The following is a 16,344-nucleotide window of genomic DNA, read 5'->3' on the forward strand; positions in this document are numbered from 1 at the left end:
AGCTGCTTAAAAAGAAGGAACCTGAATAACCATGAAGCTATTATATCATGTTGTACTGGTTAATCCCAGACAACATTTTTTTTGTTTGGAAAATGAATTTGATTTACTTAAGAAAATAAAAGGAAATGGAAAACAACAACAACAAAAACCTGATTTGGAGAATGAAAAGAGAAAGTTACAAACAAACTGTTCAGGAAAAATTTCAAAAAACTATTAAGTTTTAAGCTGGTCTTGAAACGTGCGGGAGGCATCAGAGTGTGAGGGTGAAGTATGGAAACATCCAGAAGGAAGTCTTAGCATCAAGCAGCACTTTGCCAAGCTCCAAAGACAATCTGCTTTTCTTTTTCCATAGGTACAGCTAGCTCTCATTTCTTTCCCTTCAAAAACCAATGTTCTTAGCTCCAGCTCTTATGCTAAAGACAAAACGCTGCCAGAACTCTTTTGGGGTAGGCAGTGGTCTCACAATGTCCATGGTCTTATATCTGCTTTCTAGCCAAACCAGCTACATTGCTTTCTTCAACTGCTCAAGTGCTTGGGTCACAGATGTGCACCACTAGCCTAACAAGAAATAAAGAACTTTAGAGGCTCTAAGAGAAGTTGTTGATTACAACCGTGCACAATATCCATTACAGTAAGTATGTACCTACAAAGGTTTATGAGACACACAGGATCTGAAACATAGTAGAAAAGAAAGTCAGCAAAGACATTCAAAAAATGGCATTTAAGCTGGGCGGTGGTGGCACGCCTTTAATCCCAGCACTCGGGAGGCGTCTCTGTGAGTTCGAGGTCAGCCTGGTCTACAAGAGCTAGTTCCAGGACAGGCTTCAAAGCTACAGAGAAACCCTGTCTCGAAAAACCAAAAAAACCCAAAACAAAGGCATTTAAGATGAGTCCTCAAGGAAGAACAATTAGCCAAATAACTAAACCTGGAAAAGAAGAAAGGCAGTGCCATCATAGAAATGGGAGCAAGACCTGGGCCAAGTTAGCAGGAAGTAGTCAAAGCAATAGAAACGAGCCCAAAATAGTAAGGCCACAGTTCACTGGTGGGTAATATCAGCCAGGCATGGTGGGACAAACTTGTGATCCTAGAACTCTCTTGAGGTAGGAGAATCAAGAGTTTGAGGCCAGTCTAGTACATTATGAGCCAATGCTAGGGCTGGGGAGAAGGAGGAAAGAGCAGAAAGAGAATACAGTCAATTACAACTAAAGATGCCTCAGCCTTTGCCTTGAGAGGCGACTAAACAACAGGGGCATTTGCCATAAAGAATACTGGATTGTGATGAAACAGACCAGGAAAAGGACTCTATTCCAGCTTGCAATGTGTACTTATTATAGCGTGAAAAAAACATTTGAAGATTGTTCACTGGCCTTGATAATTATTAGACGGCAGAAGAGGTTTGTCTGGTGCATTTTAGGATATTTAGTATCTCTTAGTTGTGACAACCACAAATGTTATGGCCAAACATTGTTACAGGCAATATCACTCCCCAATAAGAACCAACCAACGTACATAACTCAAAGGATATATTACAAAAAAAAAAAAAACCCAAAAAACCAAGATGCAAACGTGAATATATACTTTTCAACCATCTTTTCCAGGACTGGGGAAACAGTTCAGACAATAAAGTACTTGTCAGCCGAGCCTACTCAGAGTGCCAGACTCAGCGGACGCTGTATCCAAAAACAAGGTGAACAGCTCCCGGAGAAGCACACATGAGGTTGACTTCAAACACACATGCACGAAGACAGACACAGACACATGCAATTTACTTCTCTTTTCCTAGATCTTAAGGTCCTAAGAAGTAAAACTGTCCCACTCACTGTGGGGTTCTCTCATGCAGCCATCACCATTCCTATACCGAGAGTTAATTAAATGCTAACACACTAACACATTTAAAAAAATGATTTTTATAAGCATGATTTACTAAAGTTGCACTTACCCTAGAATATATAAGCGATTTTTTAAAAAGAGGGAATATGCCTTATTTTAAAACAGCGTATCCTTTTCTCGAAATCAGTAGGCTAGTGATTATTAGATGGGATTTGCTAATCAGAAGTTAGTAACATTCTTAAACAGTAAGCAATATGAAAGAAATGAAACACATCTTACCTGTGGCAACTTGGTTTATCAAGCCTGTGGAACCACTGTTTGCGATCTGTGAAGGTGCCTGGCTGAGCCCAGGGGAAGGGGTTCCTAACCGAGGAAACTGCTGGGAACTCATTTCCACCTGCAAAACAAGCCATTCATTCCATTATTACCAAATTCTGAAATTAGAACCAATATTGAGAGATCGAAGCATCTTTGGTAATCACAACATCTCTCAGAAACACAAATACAGCTTCATTTATCTAAAAAAGTGAGTTGCGATCAACGGTGCAGACATCTAATTGAGGACTTCAATGTACTACGGCTAAATTAATAATGACAGCCCTTATACAAGTGTTGGAGGATACTATAACCTTCCAAAAATACTCTTGGATCGCTCTATTTTTAAAGGATACTGAATATTAAAAAGCCGCCAAATGTTAGTTATTATCATAAACATAGGCTATCTATGTAAAATTTTATGGGAAATACTTTGATTCTTTTAAAGACTCAAGCCTCACACCAAGATAAACAGAACCGTAATTAGTATGTCATAATGCCCAGCCCCAAGGAAGGATCGGAAATCTTACATTAAGACCCGATGCTTGCGGAATCCTCAAACGCTTTTCCGTAAAGGCCTCCATTTAAGAATTTCCTTTCTTCCTCATCACGGACAACCCCCCCAACCCGAGACACGGGTAGGATTCGAGACCTTTTCCAGTCTTTAAAATCGTCTTCCACTTTTTCCTTAAGAGTCAGGATTCGCCGATCTCCCGTCTACCCCAGTTAACCCCATTCCTCCTCCGAGATCCTAGGACACACGTTTCCAGACACTCCGGGTGTCGAGGCTCTGTCTCCCCGGGAAAACCTCCTACGGAGCCCTCTCCGCAAGATACGCAATGTGCCTTTTTATCTGTGGCCGCCACGGAGGGCTCGAGGGGCTCCGCAGGCACCGAGGGAACGCGATTCGGAACGCGTCCCCGGCCCGCCTCGGTTCAGCCCGCCCGCCAGACTCACCCCCAGGGCCAGCCGCTCTGCTCCCAGTCCTCTTACCACCCAACCTACCCCTGCCTCCCCCGCCCGCCCATTGGCCAGACGCGAGGCGCATCACTGGACCCAGCGCCAATCCGCAACTGCCTGCGCGTTCCGGGCCCGCCCCACCCTCCCGCCGGCCGCCAGCCAATAAGACGCCAGCCCCGCTGGGGGCGGGGAGCAGCCTAAACTCCGCGGCTGGGCCAATAGACAGGAAAGAGAGGCGATCCCCGGCGAGAAGGGCGGGGATCTGGGAGGCTCCGCCCCGGCAGGGGTCTGAAAGCGGCGGGCGCAGGGCCCGGATGTGGAGAGTCACTTTAAACTGCTCCAGCAGCCAAACTCCCTAGGCCGTCCTCCCTCCTGCTGACTTCCCTGCGGAGGCCCGCGTCCGCCACGCCCCCACGCCCGGGGCTGCCCACCCACCCCTCGGTGTTTCTCGCCCTTCCGAGCACCGAGCATCCAGGCCCTGCCGCCGACTCAACCGCTCTGCTCAGCTCGCTAAAGAGCTGGAATCAGGACTGCAAGAGCTGTGCGGCTCTGTCCTTCCCCAGGGACGAGCACCGGGACTGGCCATGCAGTCCCGCCCCCTCGACTCCTCCCCTCCCTCCCGGCTCTCGTTCCGCCATTACCTGGGCGCGGCCACGCCGCCTCTAGCTTGCTCCTGTGCGCTCTCCGCTTGTGGGGCTAATGTCCTCGGGCTCCGGACCCGCAGCCACCACCGGGCCGATTGCACTCTGTCCCCCACCCCTCACTCCAGCGCCGCTGCTTCCGCCGCCGTAACGAGACTTTCTCTCACTGGCTGCGACAAACCCCGCCCCTCTCCCAGACAGCCACTCCTCGCCTGGAGAGAGCAGGAAGGCCGTCGGTCCCGCCTCTCGGACCCACAGAAACCCATGGGAAATGTAGTCCCTTGTCCTAGGAGGGCGGGGCTTGGGAGACCCGACGCGGGCTTCCCATTCCTTCGCAGCCAAATCTGAAGACTGTTTATGCCATTTCTTTTTTGGGACTGAGAAGATAAAGGATTCTGTGCTTTCGTCTCAGCTGGAAAGCACTCGGTTGCATTTTTACCCCGGAGGTGGAGGCGGTGCGATGCGCAAAACGTAAAGGAGGTTGATAGTGGCTGCCCCAGGAGCCCGCGGTATCCACCTTCTGCCTTTCTTTCCTTCTGCATGTAGGTCTTGGCATTCTGCGATCACTGGAGGGACTGAGCCCCACAGGAGCCGAGCACCCTCCTGAATCGGGCTCAGTACACACAATTGGAGAAGGCAGCTCCACTTTGGATTAAGTCTTCCGGATTACAAAGAGAGGGGTGGGGTGTTGTTTTGTTTATGGTGGAAGTTTATAGAGTTTATGCCTTTGCCAGAGATGGTGCTATAAAATTTCTGTCTGTTAAGAGATTACGAACTCCTCTTCCCAGAAGGTGATTTAGAACTAGAGTTTTTGTGCTTTATTATGTTAGAAAATAAATGGAGACCATCATTATCGACTATTTTGGACTTGAATGGCTATGAGCCAGGTGCTTGGGAAGAAAAGAGTCGCACCTGCCTGCTGGAGTCTCAAGTATTCCTCTTCATACTATTTTCCTTTCTCACATCATCTTTTACTCTCTGGCTCCTAAGAGAAGCAGCATGTATATGAGCAGGCATGCTGACACCACCATGTGACAGCACTGGGACATGACACATGGGTGACAGGTCTGCCCACACGGCCACACGACAGTGTTGGGACATAGCACACATGTATATAGCTATGCCCATGCCATCCCCGTGTTGGAGCAGGGACACACCATACCTGTGAAGATGTGTGCCTGAGTCATCATGTCATGGAGCTGGTACACTGCTTGTGTGTAACAGATGTACCCACACCACCACATGACAGTACTGAGATACGGAATGCGTGTGAACAGGTGTGCCCACACCGCCACACGACAGTGCCGGAACACGGCGTACTTGTGAACAGGATAGCTCATCATGCATTCTGATGGTTCTGGGACCCAGCACACATGTGAACAGGCATGTCCACGTTACTGTATCATGGTACTGTGTATGACAGTTTTCCCCATGCTGGCACGTGGTAGAGCAGGGACATGGTATGTGTGTGATCACCTATGTGTGTGTGCCACTACATGACTATACTGGGACATGGTTCATATGTGAACATACATGTCCAAGCCACCACATCATGGTGCTGGGTCATAGTCCACATGAGGACACACATGCCCATGCTGCCACATAGTAGGGCTGGGACACTGCTCATGTGTAAACAGGGATGCATGTTTGCTGCTACATGATTTCACCGGCACAAGGAATGCATGTAAATGGATGAATCCACGGTAAAATGCAATGATACTGTGGCCCGGCATGTGAGGGAACAGACATGCCCAAGCTGACACTTGATGGTGCAGACACATGGTATATGGACATATGGTCTTGCCCACACTACCACTAATGGTGCTGGGATAATGCATATGTGTAAACAAGTATTCACATGCCACCATGTAATGATGCTGATATTTGCTCACTTGTGAACATGCATGTCCCAGCCACCATATTACGGTTCTGGGACGTGGCACATCTGTGAACAGGTTCGCCCACACCATTAGTGGAGGGCAATGGCATATGACATGTGAACAGGCAAGCACACACCATCATGGAACCATGTTGTCACGTGTATGAACCAGCATGCTAACACCACTATTTCAGGTCTTCAGACCTGAAATGTATGTAAACAGGTGTGTACAAGTCAACACTGACTGTGGTGGGACATGACACACATGTAAACAGGCTTGCACATGCCACCACATAATGTTGCTGAGACACAGCTGGTTTGTGAACACACATGCTGAACCACATGAGAACTATGAACCACATGAGAACATGGGTGCCTGTACAACCATGTGATGGTGATAGACACATGTGTGAACAGGCATGCCTACATGACCACCTAACAGGACTGGGGCATGGCACACTTGTGGACATGTGTGCCCATACTGTCATGGGATAGCAATGGGGTATGGCATGTGTCTGAACAGGCATGCATGAGAGTGCTGGGACATGGCACATTTATGAAGCTAAACAGATCAGATGTGACTGCCTCAAAACCCTTTGTAAAGTTCATGGATTGGTTCTATTGATGAACCAAGAAAAAAGAAAGACTTATAAGGTCTGGGGAAGGATCCAGTGTGGTCTCCAGCCTCACAGATAGCACAAATAACCGTGTATACTCCCTGCCTCCTGGCGGCATAACTGGTTAAGCATTCCTTCCTTGGAAGGAACAACTCCTGTGTTTAACATTCCAGGTTCCCTTAGTGTTTATCTGAGAACACAAAGACCTTTGTGCCTCCTACAGAGAAAGGAGACGTAAAGGAGGGGGGTGGAAGACAGTAAGGGGGGAAGAAAGGTGAGAGAGAAAGGAGACAGAGAGGGGGAGAGAGACAAAGTGAGGGATAAAGAGAAGAGGGAGAAAAGAGAAAAATGGGAGACAAAGAAGAGAGGAGAGAATAGAGAAAAGAGAGCAGAGAGGAAGGAGAGATAGGAGAGAGAATTGAGAGGGAAATGCAGAGAGTAGAGAGAAAGAGGATAGAGAAAATAGAAAGTGAAGAGAGAAAGAGAGACACATGACAGAAAGAGAAGATAGTAAGAAGAAAGATAGGAGAGGGTGAAGAAAGGAGAGAGACAGATGAGAATAGAAAGATGGGAAAAATATGGAGAGAGGTGAGAGACAGGAGAGACAGAGGAAGAGGGGGAAAAGAGAGGAGACAGGAAAGAGAAGGCAGAGTGACAATGGAGATGAGAGGAGAGAGAAAGAAAAGAGAGGAAAGATAGAGGAGAGAGAAGATAAGGAGAAACAGGAGAAAAAGTCAGGGAGGAGAGCTGGGGAGGAGGGAGGGAGGATATAGGAAAGAGAAAGGAGAGGGAGAGAAAGGAGGGATAGAGAGAAAATGAGAAAAGTGAGGATAGAGTTAGAGAGGGCAGAAAGAGGAGAGTGAGATTGGAGTGAAAGAGAGGAGGGAGAGGAAAGAGAGAGGAGAGGAGAAATAAGGGGAGTGAGAAGACAGTGTAGAGAGAACCAAAAAAGAAAGGAGAGATAAAGGGAGAGCATAGAGGGAGAACAGAGTGAGGTGAGAGAGAGAGAAGAGGAGATAGGAAGGACAGAGAGGACACACAGAAAGAGGAGAGCGAGGATAGAGAGTAAACAGAGAAAGAGGGAAGAAGAGATACAAGCAAAGGAGAGGGAGGAGAGAGAGACAGAGGATAGTGAGGAGAGAAAAGAGAGACAGGGAGGAGAGAAGAAGAGACAGCAAGAGATGAGAGAGATAGATGAGAGGGAAAGGATAGAGCAGGAATAATGAGAGACAGTAGAGAGAGAGGACACAGAGTGAGGATATAGGAGAGATTATAGATAGATAGATAGATAGATAGATAGATAGATAGATAGATAGACAGACAGACAGAGATAGACAGGGGCAGACACACAGACACAGAGAGGAGATAAGCACACCTATCATTTTAGACACCAGTTAGAGTAAAGACACCAGGTCTCCATTAGGAGTAGGCAAGGCAGGACTGATCTTAGGTGAGATACATATTCTGAACCCTCAACTGGCAAAAGGAGGGAGGGAGAGGAGAGAGAACAACTAGACAGAGTTGAGAGAGAGAGAGAGAAAGTGTGTGTGTGTGTGTGTGTGTGTGTGTGTGTGTAAGAGAGGAAAGAAAGAAGAGTGAAGGGATAGAGAGAAGTGACGAGATCAAGAGCAGAGAGACCAGACAGAGAAGAGTGGAAGAGAAGAAAGAGAATTAAAAAGTAGAGATCAGAGAAAGAAGAGAGAGAGCCATGAGAATATGAAAGAGGAGAGCGAGTGAGAAAGAAGACAGAGATAAGAAAGGACTGAAGGAAGAGATACGGGTAGAGGGGAGAGAAAAAGAGGAGAGAGAGTGATTGAGAAGAGAGACTAGAGACAGAGGGTAGTGAGAAACAAGAGAGAAAGTGAGAGGGAAAGAGGCGATCTTGATCACTTTATATCCTACAGTAAGTAATGTAAGTTGTACAGTAACCCAGCCTAATGAGAGAGGTAGGAAAGACAGTATTGCGATAAAGTGAGGGGTATTGCAAGAGTTACAAATTGTCTTTATTATAGGGATACAAAGGAAATGGGATTCAAAGGGAAAACACAGACTCACAGAATACTGGACAAGGTGGAATTTGACCTGTCCTGCCGCTATGCCTCAGGGAGATGTGAACAAGCACATGCTTGCTTCTGTTCTGACCTCCCAAGAGAGCAAGCATGCTTTTCTCTGTTTATCAGTCCATGTGTAGTATCTCAGACCACGCCCTAAGGGTTGGTACCCCAAAAGCTATTGGCTGAATGAATTCTCACAACATTGCTCTCATGTGGTATTCATTCTAAAACCTCAACCCTGGGAGAAGAAGAGAGGAGAGAGGAGAGAGAGAGAGAGAGAGAGAGAGAGAGAGAGAGAGAGAGAGAGAGAGAGAGAGAGAGAGAGAAAAGAGAGATGACAGACGAGGGAGAGATGAGAGTGGTGGTTCCTCATAGACCAATGATAAAGCAATGTCCTATTGCTGAAGATAACACCTACAAAATTCACTGAACATGGAGAATTAGAGCTGGTGCCTTCCTGGTGCCCCTATGGACTAGTATCTGTGGCACCGGAAGGCAGTCTCCTCTCTCTTCTTTCTCATTCCTCTCTCTCTTCCCCTTTATCTCTCTTCTCCTTTCCCTCTGTATATCTTGTTCTTCTCCTTTTTCTCCTAACCTTTCTCTGTATCTCCTCTCTGATGTGGGATTCTGTTCTGTATGCTGAGAATATATATTTTTTTTATTACCATTGGTTAATAAAGAAGCTGCTTTGGCCTGTGGCAGGGCAGAATAGAGCTAGGCGGGGAAACTAAACTGAATGCAGGAGAAAGAAGGCGGAGTCAGGCAGATGCCATGTAGCTGCTGAAGGAGAAAGACAACAGAACCTTACTGGTATGCCACAGCCTCGTGGCGATACACAGATTACTAGAAATGGACTAGTTTAAGATGTAAGAGCTGGTTAGGAATATGCCTGAACCATTGACCAAACAGTGTTGTAATTAATATAGTTTCTGTGTGATTATTTGGGCCTGGGCATCCGGGAAATCAAAACAGAGGAGAGAGCAGAGGGGAAAGAAAGGTAAGAAAGTGGGGAGAGAGAGGAAAGAGATAGCAAATGACAGGGGAGGGGAAGGAAAGTGGACAGAGGAGAGAAGAGAGAGGTAAGATTCAGGCATTGTGGGAGAAGAGGAAGAGGTTAGAGAGAAGTCAGAGAGACATAGTGAAAGAGTTGAGAGAAGATGGACAGGAGGGAGGGAGAGAGGAAGGGAGGGAGGGAGGGAGGGAGAGAGAGAGAGAGAGAGAGAGAGAGAGAGAGAGAGAGAGAGAGAGAGAGAGAGAGAGAGGAGAAAAACCTAGAGAGAGAGGAAAGAGAGCATGGAGAGAGGAGTGGTAGTGAAAGAGAGAAGAAGGAGACATGACACAGGGAAGGAGAGAGGTAGTGTGAGGGAGGAGGGAGGAGAGAGATGGGCGAAAGACTATAGAGGGATGAGAAATGGAGGGGGATGGGGAGAGACAGAGAGGATAGAAACCAAAGAGGATCTGGAGAGAAGAGGGGAGAGAGAGCAGAGAAACAGGAGAGGGGGAAGGGAAAAAAGAGAGGGGAGAAAATAGAGATAGAGGAGTGGGAGTGGGGAAGGGGAAAGAAGGAAGATAAAGAAGGGAAAGAAGTTGGTGGAGGAGACTGAACAGTGGAAAAGGGGAGAGAGAAGAAGGAAGAGAGGAGAGTGAGAGAATAGAGATAGAAGAGAGAGGGGAGAGATAAGGATAAACAAGAGAGATTAGAGTCCATGGAGCCAGCTCTCTGGGGAGACAGTTTATGTGTTACGACTCCACTTTATTCCAGAAAGAGAGGGGGATATAAAGGTTGGGAACAGTGTCTGGGGCATGACCTAAGTTGCAGTAAGCAGAACACTCCTGTCATAAAGCTCCTGGTACAAGTCCTAGCTACCATATGGGCAGCAGGGGGACAGCTCTAGCAGGGAACTATACCAAGGGTCACACCAGAGACAAATCAGGCATCTAGGCTTAGGGACAGCTTTCAGATAAGGTCAGGCCTCTGGGCCTAGAGACCTTCTCCAAATAAGGGCGGATAGAGAGCAGGAAGTCTCTCTGGGGAGGAAGCCCCCCTCCCAGGTTATGGAGCTTGGAGAGAGCTGCCGGCCCACGGTAGACTGCAACCTCTGATTAGCAAGGTCCCTCAAGACTTATGGGGTCCAGTTACACAGTGGTTGCTCCATCTCTGCCTGCAAGGGCTAAATATGCTACAGAAGGGCACTAACATAAGGGGACCTAGCGTCAAAAGTACCATCCTTAGAAAATATGAATCAGGAGGCTGAGAGGCAGGAGGCATTATGAGGTCAGCTGAAGGCAACTCTGAGATGCACACCCTTCCAGAGCCAACAATGCTCTGGAGTAGAGAAATTAAAGAAAATCAGAATACAGATTGGGAAAACATAAAGATGAGCCGAGCTACCCAGGGTTAGAGGAATTCCTAGCCAACAGAGATGAGGTCATTTCTTTTAAGCATGACCAATGAAAATATGACTTCCCTAACACAAAGCAAAACATTTTCTCAGGGCAAGGGACTCCTGGAGGTTGTATCTAGTGTCTGAAGCCCCAGATTTCATGGAGACATGTTGGCTCAAAACTAGAGACAGAGATAACTGTAGACACCCTACAGTCCTCTCAAAACATGAAGGACAGACGGCAGTGGGAACACAGGTCTGAAGACTTTCAATGGCTGTACTCTAGGAAGTGTGTCTCTGCCACAGAGGAGTCAGGAGACCTTTGGCTACTCAGGTGAGTCTCAGGGGGGACTGACATATAAGAGGACTTAGTTCACTCAAATCCCTGACAAAGAACTCAATTTTGTGATTGCTTCCATCATTACTGAGAACACACCACATAAGTTATGTACTCTACAAACCATCTGCCTATGACAAGCAATTTGACACCCACATCCCACTCCACACAGAGTTTGAAGGAGCACCTGCCTAAGATACAGACATCTCTCAATCTATCTGAATAAAGAGCCCTAACTCAACCCTGAAGTGAACTCTTTGATCTTAAAAAGCTCAGAATGACCAGGGTCAATATCCTGATGAACCAGTAACAATTCACATAGACAACTCATTGTGCCTGAATGTTCTTCACAAAACATCTGGTCACATATATTTCACACATGAATGTATGTATAGATACATATTCATGAACACACACACACACACCAGTAAATATTAAGATAGTCTAAAGTCAGTTCTTGCATACCTACATCCTTCCATATGACTATAGTACACAATCTACCTGTTCCTTATGTGTGGCGATTTGAAAGAAAATGGCCTCCAAAGAGAGTAGCACTATTAGGGGGTATGGTTTTGTTGGAGTAGGTGTGGCCTTGTTGGAGGAGGTGTGTCACTGTGGCTTTGGGGCCTCTTATTTAAAAGCTACTCCCAGTGTCACAGTCCACTTCCTGTTGCCTGTATATCAGGATGTAGCCAGCACCATTCTGCCTGCACACTGCCATGCTCCCTGCCACGGTGATAATGGACTGAACCTCTGGAAATGTAAGCCATACCATTTAAATGTTTTCCTTTATAAGTCATGGTATTTCTTCACAGCAATATAAACCCTAACTATGACATCATGTAAAAGTCTCCACTCTAAACCCCAAGCAATAGCACATGTTTTCAGAACATTCACCCATTATAGTTTGTGAAAACACACATCTTAAGTGCTATATGGACCTGAATACACACTCATAACACCTGCTACTGGCTAACTTTCATAGAGATAGAAAAAACCTCTACTTAGCTTGAATATTCACCTGCCACTGCTACAAGTATGCATGCACAAGTCACATGTGTCTGTTACAAACATTTATAACATCTTGTCTACGTGAACACGATAGATACATGATAGGCACAGGCTATAAAACCACCAGATACTCTAAAACTCTCTCATGTACCACCTTGAACAACTCAGGAAAAAATTAGCAGCAGCAGCAGCAGCCGCAGCAGCTGCTGCAGCAGAAGCCGCAGCAGTAGCTGCTGCCGCCACCGCCATTGCTGCCACTGGGGCAAAGCTTTGGTTTTACTATGCTCAGTGCTATGCTCAGTGAAGCTTTCTGGAATATTAACCATTATCCCCATTTTATAGATGACAAAAAGCAGATGCAAAATGTTAAATAACCTGCCTAATCAGACAAAAAGGTTTTGAGGTGGCATTGCATCATGATGGCCACATGCCTCCAGAATACCTGCTACTCTCAGTTATGGCACTCAGCTTTTCCTACACAGTGTGATTCTCTACAAAGAGCAGCAGCATACACAGGTGTCAGGCTGCCTGCCCTCTCCACGCTGGAGCAAGCAGGGACAGCGTTAAAGGGTCACTAGCTCCTCCCTACAGCAGAGTACAGACTTCCACTTGCCCAGTCACGCTGGTTCTACACGACAGAGTCTAGTTCTCCCGGTGAAGATGAAAGGGGCAACCCCACCACACGCCTGCCACTTTGTCTGCAGAGCCTGAGAAGTGCAGATGGACAGACTCCTGCCTTTTCCCCACGGGATCACCCTCTGTCTGTTGGCAGAATCCAACACAGAAAGCTACTCCCAGTCTCCACACACAGGATCCCCAAATCAAACATCAAAGTCCACAGTAAACCCCATCCCTGTGTCAGCATAGAAGCCAAAGGTGAAAGATGCTGTCACTTCCATGCTATGCAGTGTCTAGCTACCACTGCAGTCTAACCAATGAGTACAATGGGTTTGTTTTGAGACAGTTTCTCTGTGTAGCTCTGATGTGGGATGCCCCTTTTATGCTGTGAATGTGCTTTGCTGCCATTGGTTAATAAATAAAGAAGTTGCTTTGGGCCTCTAACAGGGCAGAATAGAGCAAGACAGTGATTCCAAACAGATAGAGGAGGAAAGAAGGCAGAGTCAGAGAGACACAATGTAGCTGCCAAAGGAGATAGACACCCAGGAACCTTATTGGTAAACCACGAGTCTCGTGGTAAAATATAAAATAATAGAAATAGGTTAATTTAAGATGTAAGAGCGCGCTAGAAATATACTTAAGCTATTGACCAAACAGCATTGCAATTAATATACTTTCTGTGTAATTGTTTTGGGTCTGAGAAGCCAGGAACAAACAAGTAGTCTCTGCCTACATAGCTCTGGCTGTCCTGGCACTAGCTCTGTAGATCAGGCTGGCCTCAAACTCATATAGAGTTCTGCCGGCCTCTACCTCCCAAGTGCTGTGATTAAAGGTGTGCGCCACCACCGCCTAGCTTCAAAACAACTTTTTATCTAAAAGTTCTCTTTTCTATGATAATCTGCATTCTCAGAGATATCCTTATTTTGCTTTTGTCTGTGTCTATGCCTCAGTGTATGTCTGTGCACCACATGCATGGAAGTGCCCTCGGAGTCCTGAGGAGAGTCCCATCCCCTTAATTCAAGTTAGAGGCAGTTGTGAGTCACCAGCTGTGGGTGCTGGGAACCAAACTAGGGTCCTCTACAAAAGCAGCAAGTGCTCTTATCAATGAATTCATCTCTCCAATGCCCCAAAAGTACCTTGTCTCTCAGCAATTTCAGGAAACAACATGTCCCTTACAGCCATATCTATATGCTGTGTGACTTTTACAGCTGATTGTATCCCTCCAAGCCATTTATAATCAACAGGTCTGGAGAGATGGATCAACATTTAAGAGCACACACTGTTCTTCCAGAGACAGCAAGTTTGATTTTTAGCATCCACATTAGGCAACTCATAACTCTCTGTAACTCCAACTCCAGGGGGTCCAATTCCTTTGTAGTCACCTGCACTCATGTGCATATACCTATTTAAGACACACAAAATATTTTTGTACAGTGGGGATCACCAGAGGAGAATAGAAAGTAGCAGAGAGGATAGGTGAAGAAAATATCTGAAAACTTTGAATTTTAATAATATCCTTTTATTATTAGTATAGCTAACAAAGAAACTCAAGGAATTTCAACATAAACTCAGACCTACCTTGATACTCTTTAAAATCAAAATTTGAAAAAACAATAACAAAGAATCCTATTGTTGCTCTAAGACAGGGATTTGCTGGTTTGTTCAGGCTCCACAAAACCTCGCAGCCGTCCTGGCTTTAGCTCCCCAGTGCTTGAGAACACATTTGTGCCATCACAGCTAGGTAAAAAGTGAGTCTCCAGTACAGAAGTACAAGAAATGGCAACACAGGCAAAGGCCATCAACAAGATAATAAGGGTATTGGCCACCAGGGATTTCAGAGACCAGAAGACAGTGAGCTAACACAGTCAAAGTGGTAAGCATTTCAGGTGATACTTGTCAACCATTTCTAATGTCTCTGTGGATGTCCAAATTGGAACTGTGCCATTTGTTTGTACTCTGTTTGTGTGGTTTCTGAAAAATGTGTACTTTATATGGCTACGTGAGAAGTATGGTAAGGAAATCACTCAAGAGTGGGGGTAACTCATGCTCCCTGTAGCTACCCTTTCTTTGGCATTCTTCCAAAATGGGCATTTATTAGACCACTTTTCAGACACTGCCTGGGACTTCCAGGCATTCCATCTTAATCGAAAAAAAAAAAAAAGGAAAAAAAGAAAGTAAATCAAACTATACCGATCTTGGTAAATTAAAATTTACACTCAACAGTAATGTATAGAATGTCTAAAGCAAAAATCACAGACACTAGATTCAGGGGAAATGGGACTGATGTGGCTAAAACATCCTGGGCACCAGTATTTAAACGCTGGGCCTAACCTGTGAACCTGCAGGCAGTCTTTGTAGCACTCTGTTTATTAACAGCCAACTCCAAGCTGCCAACTGCTTAACCCATTACAGAGAGTTACAGAGGCAGTTACTTAGCCTTCCATCTGCATAAATAAAAGATAAAACAACACACTGCTATTATAGATCACAGAACACTGGATTACTCAGATATTGACACATATATGAACTTTAAATCCTGCATAGAGAGCACTCGGCAAATTAATTCTGAAATCACGTTTTCAACCAAACTGGTTTTTTTTCTAGTAATTTCCACTACAATAGGTTCCTTGCCCACGTCACAAAGCAATTGAGTTCCGACAGAAGGCGAATGTCAACATGTGGCCCAAGCATCACTACTGCACGTTGTATTTTATTTATTAGGAAGCACACACAGAAGAAGCTTGATGACTCGTTAGACCGTTTGCTCCAGGAAGCTGAAGGGGCCATTATCCTGTCTATGTCTCCTGTGCAGCATCAGTGGTCTTCATTCTCCCAGCCTGGACCTCTGTTATACGCCAGCCCCTGGAATGCAGACGCCTGTGGCTGCAATGCTGGGTGAGTATAGAAGTAGACACACCAAGAAGGGGACATGAAGTTCGGGAAGGCCTGTTTGGGGTGATTTGGGGGAAATTAAATGGAGGATATGGGTGTAGATATGATCACATTTTGCGGTTTACATGTGTGAAATTCAAGAATAAAGACATTTCATATTATTTAAAAACAAATATATCATAGTGGTAGAAGCCTGGAATTCTAGGTCTTGGGAGACCGAGACAGTGAGACCTTAAGTTCCTTATCTATCTGGGACTACACAATGAGACTCTGTTTCAAAGTTGAAAAGCTAAAAGCAACTCACCCCAAAGCCCAAATACATAAATTACTTTGCTTCTCTGTTGTGAGAAAACAGTGAACAAAAGTAAGGTAGGGGTGGAGAGGGTTTGCTTCATCTCACAGGTTGTAGCTCCTCATCAAGGGAAGTTCAGGCAGGATTTCTTGAGAGCACCTGAAGCAAAGATGGTGGGGAATACGGCTGACCACCTTGCTCTCCATACGGTGGCAGCCTACTGTTTTAGAGAGCCCAGGACCACCCACATTGAACTGGGCCCTCCCACATCTCTCAATAAGCAAGAAAATACCCCAGAGATATGCCCATAGGCCAATCTGACAAATGTAATTCCTCTATTGAGTTTCCCTCTTCCCAGGTGACTTTAGTTTGGCAACTTGTGACAAGTTGACAAGAACTGCCAACCACACATATGAAGGTCTTTGCCTACGTTTTCAGACCGTCCTTTATGGTAGTGCATGGTTTTGATGGTTAACATTGTGTGTTGAGATTATGACTCACAGCTCTTGACGT

At 45.9% G+C, this 16,344-nt stretch overlaps 1 protein-coding gene across 6 annotated transcripts in view; it reads right to left on the reverse strand.

Annotated features, from left to right (window-relative positions):
• Sap130 (Sin3A associated protein 130) overlaps positions 1 to 3,888 on the reverse strand; it is a 64,049-nt gene extending 60,161 nt beyond the window's left edge. For 2 of the 6 annotated variants that reach the window (XM_075969085.1, XM_075969081.1), the window contains exons 1-2: positions 3,748 to 3,888; positions 2,111 to 2,228 (exon numbers count right to left, since the gene is read on the reverse strand). In XM_075969085.1, coding sequence (XP_075825200.1) covers positions 2,111 to 2,222 — 112 coding nt within the window. In that variant the 5' untranslated portion in view covers positions 2,223 to 2,228; positions 3,748 to 3,888. Of the gene's footprint in view, positions 1 to 2,110; positions 2,229 to 2,676; positions 3,145 to 3,747 lie in introns of those variants that run through there. The other 4 variants (XM_075969082.1, XM_075969083.1, XM_075969079.1 and 1 more) reach the window with 4 other exon arrangements.
• Positions 3,889 to 16,344: the final 12,456 nt, after the last annotated feature.

The sequence above is a fragment of the Microtus pennsylvanicus genome, chromosome 4, assembly GCF_037038515.1.
Source record: "Microtus pennsylvanicus isolate mMicPen1 chromosome 4, mMicPen1.hap1, whole genome shotgun sequence".
Taxonomy (NCBI): Eukaryota; Metazoa; Chordata; class Mammalia; order Rodentia; family Cricetidae; genus Microtus; species Microtus pennsylvanicus.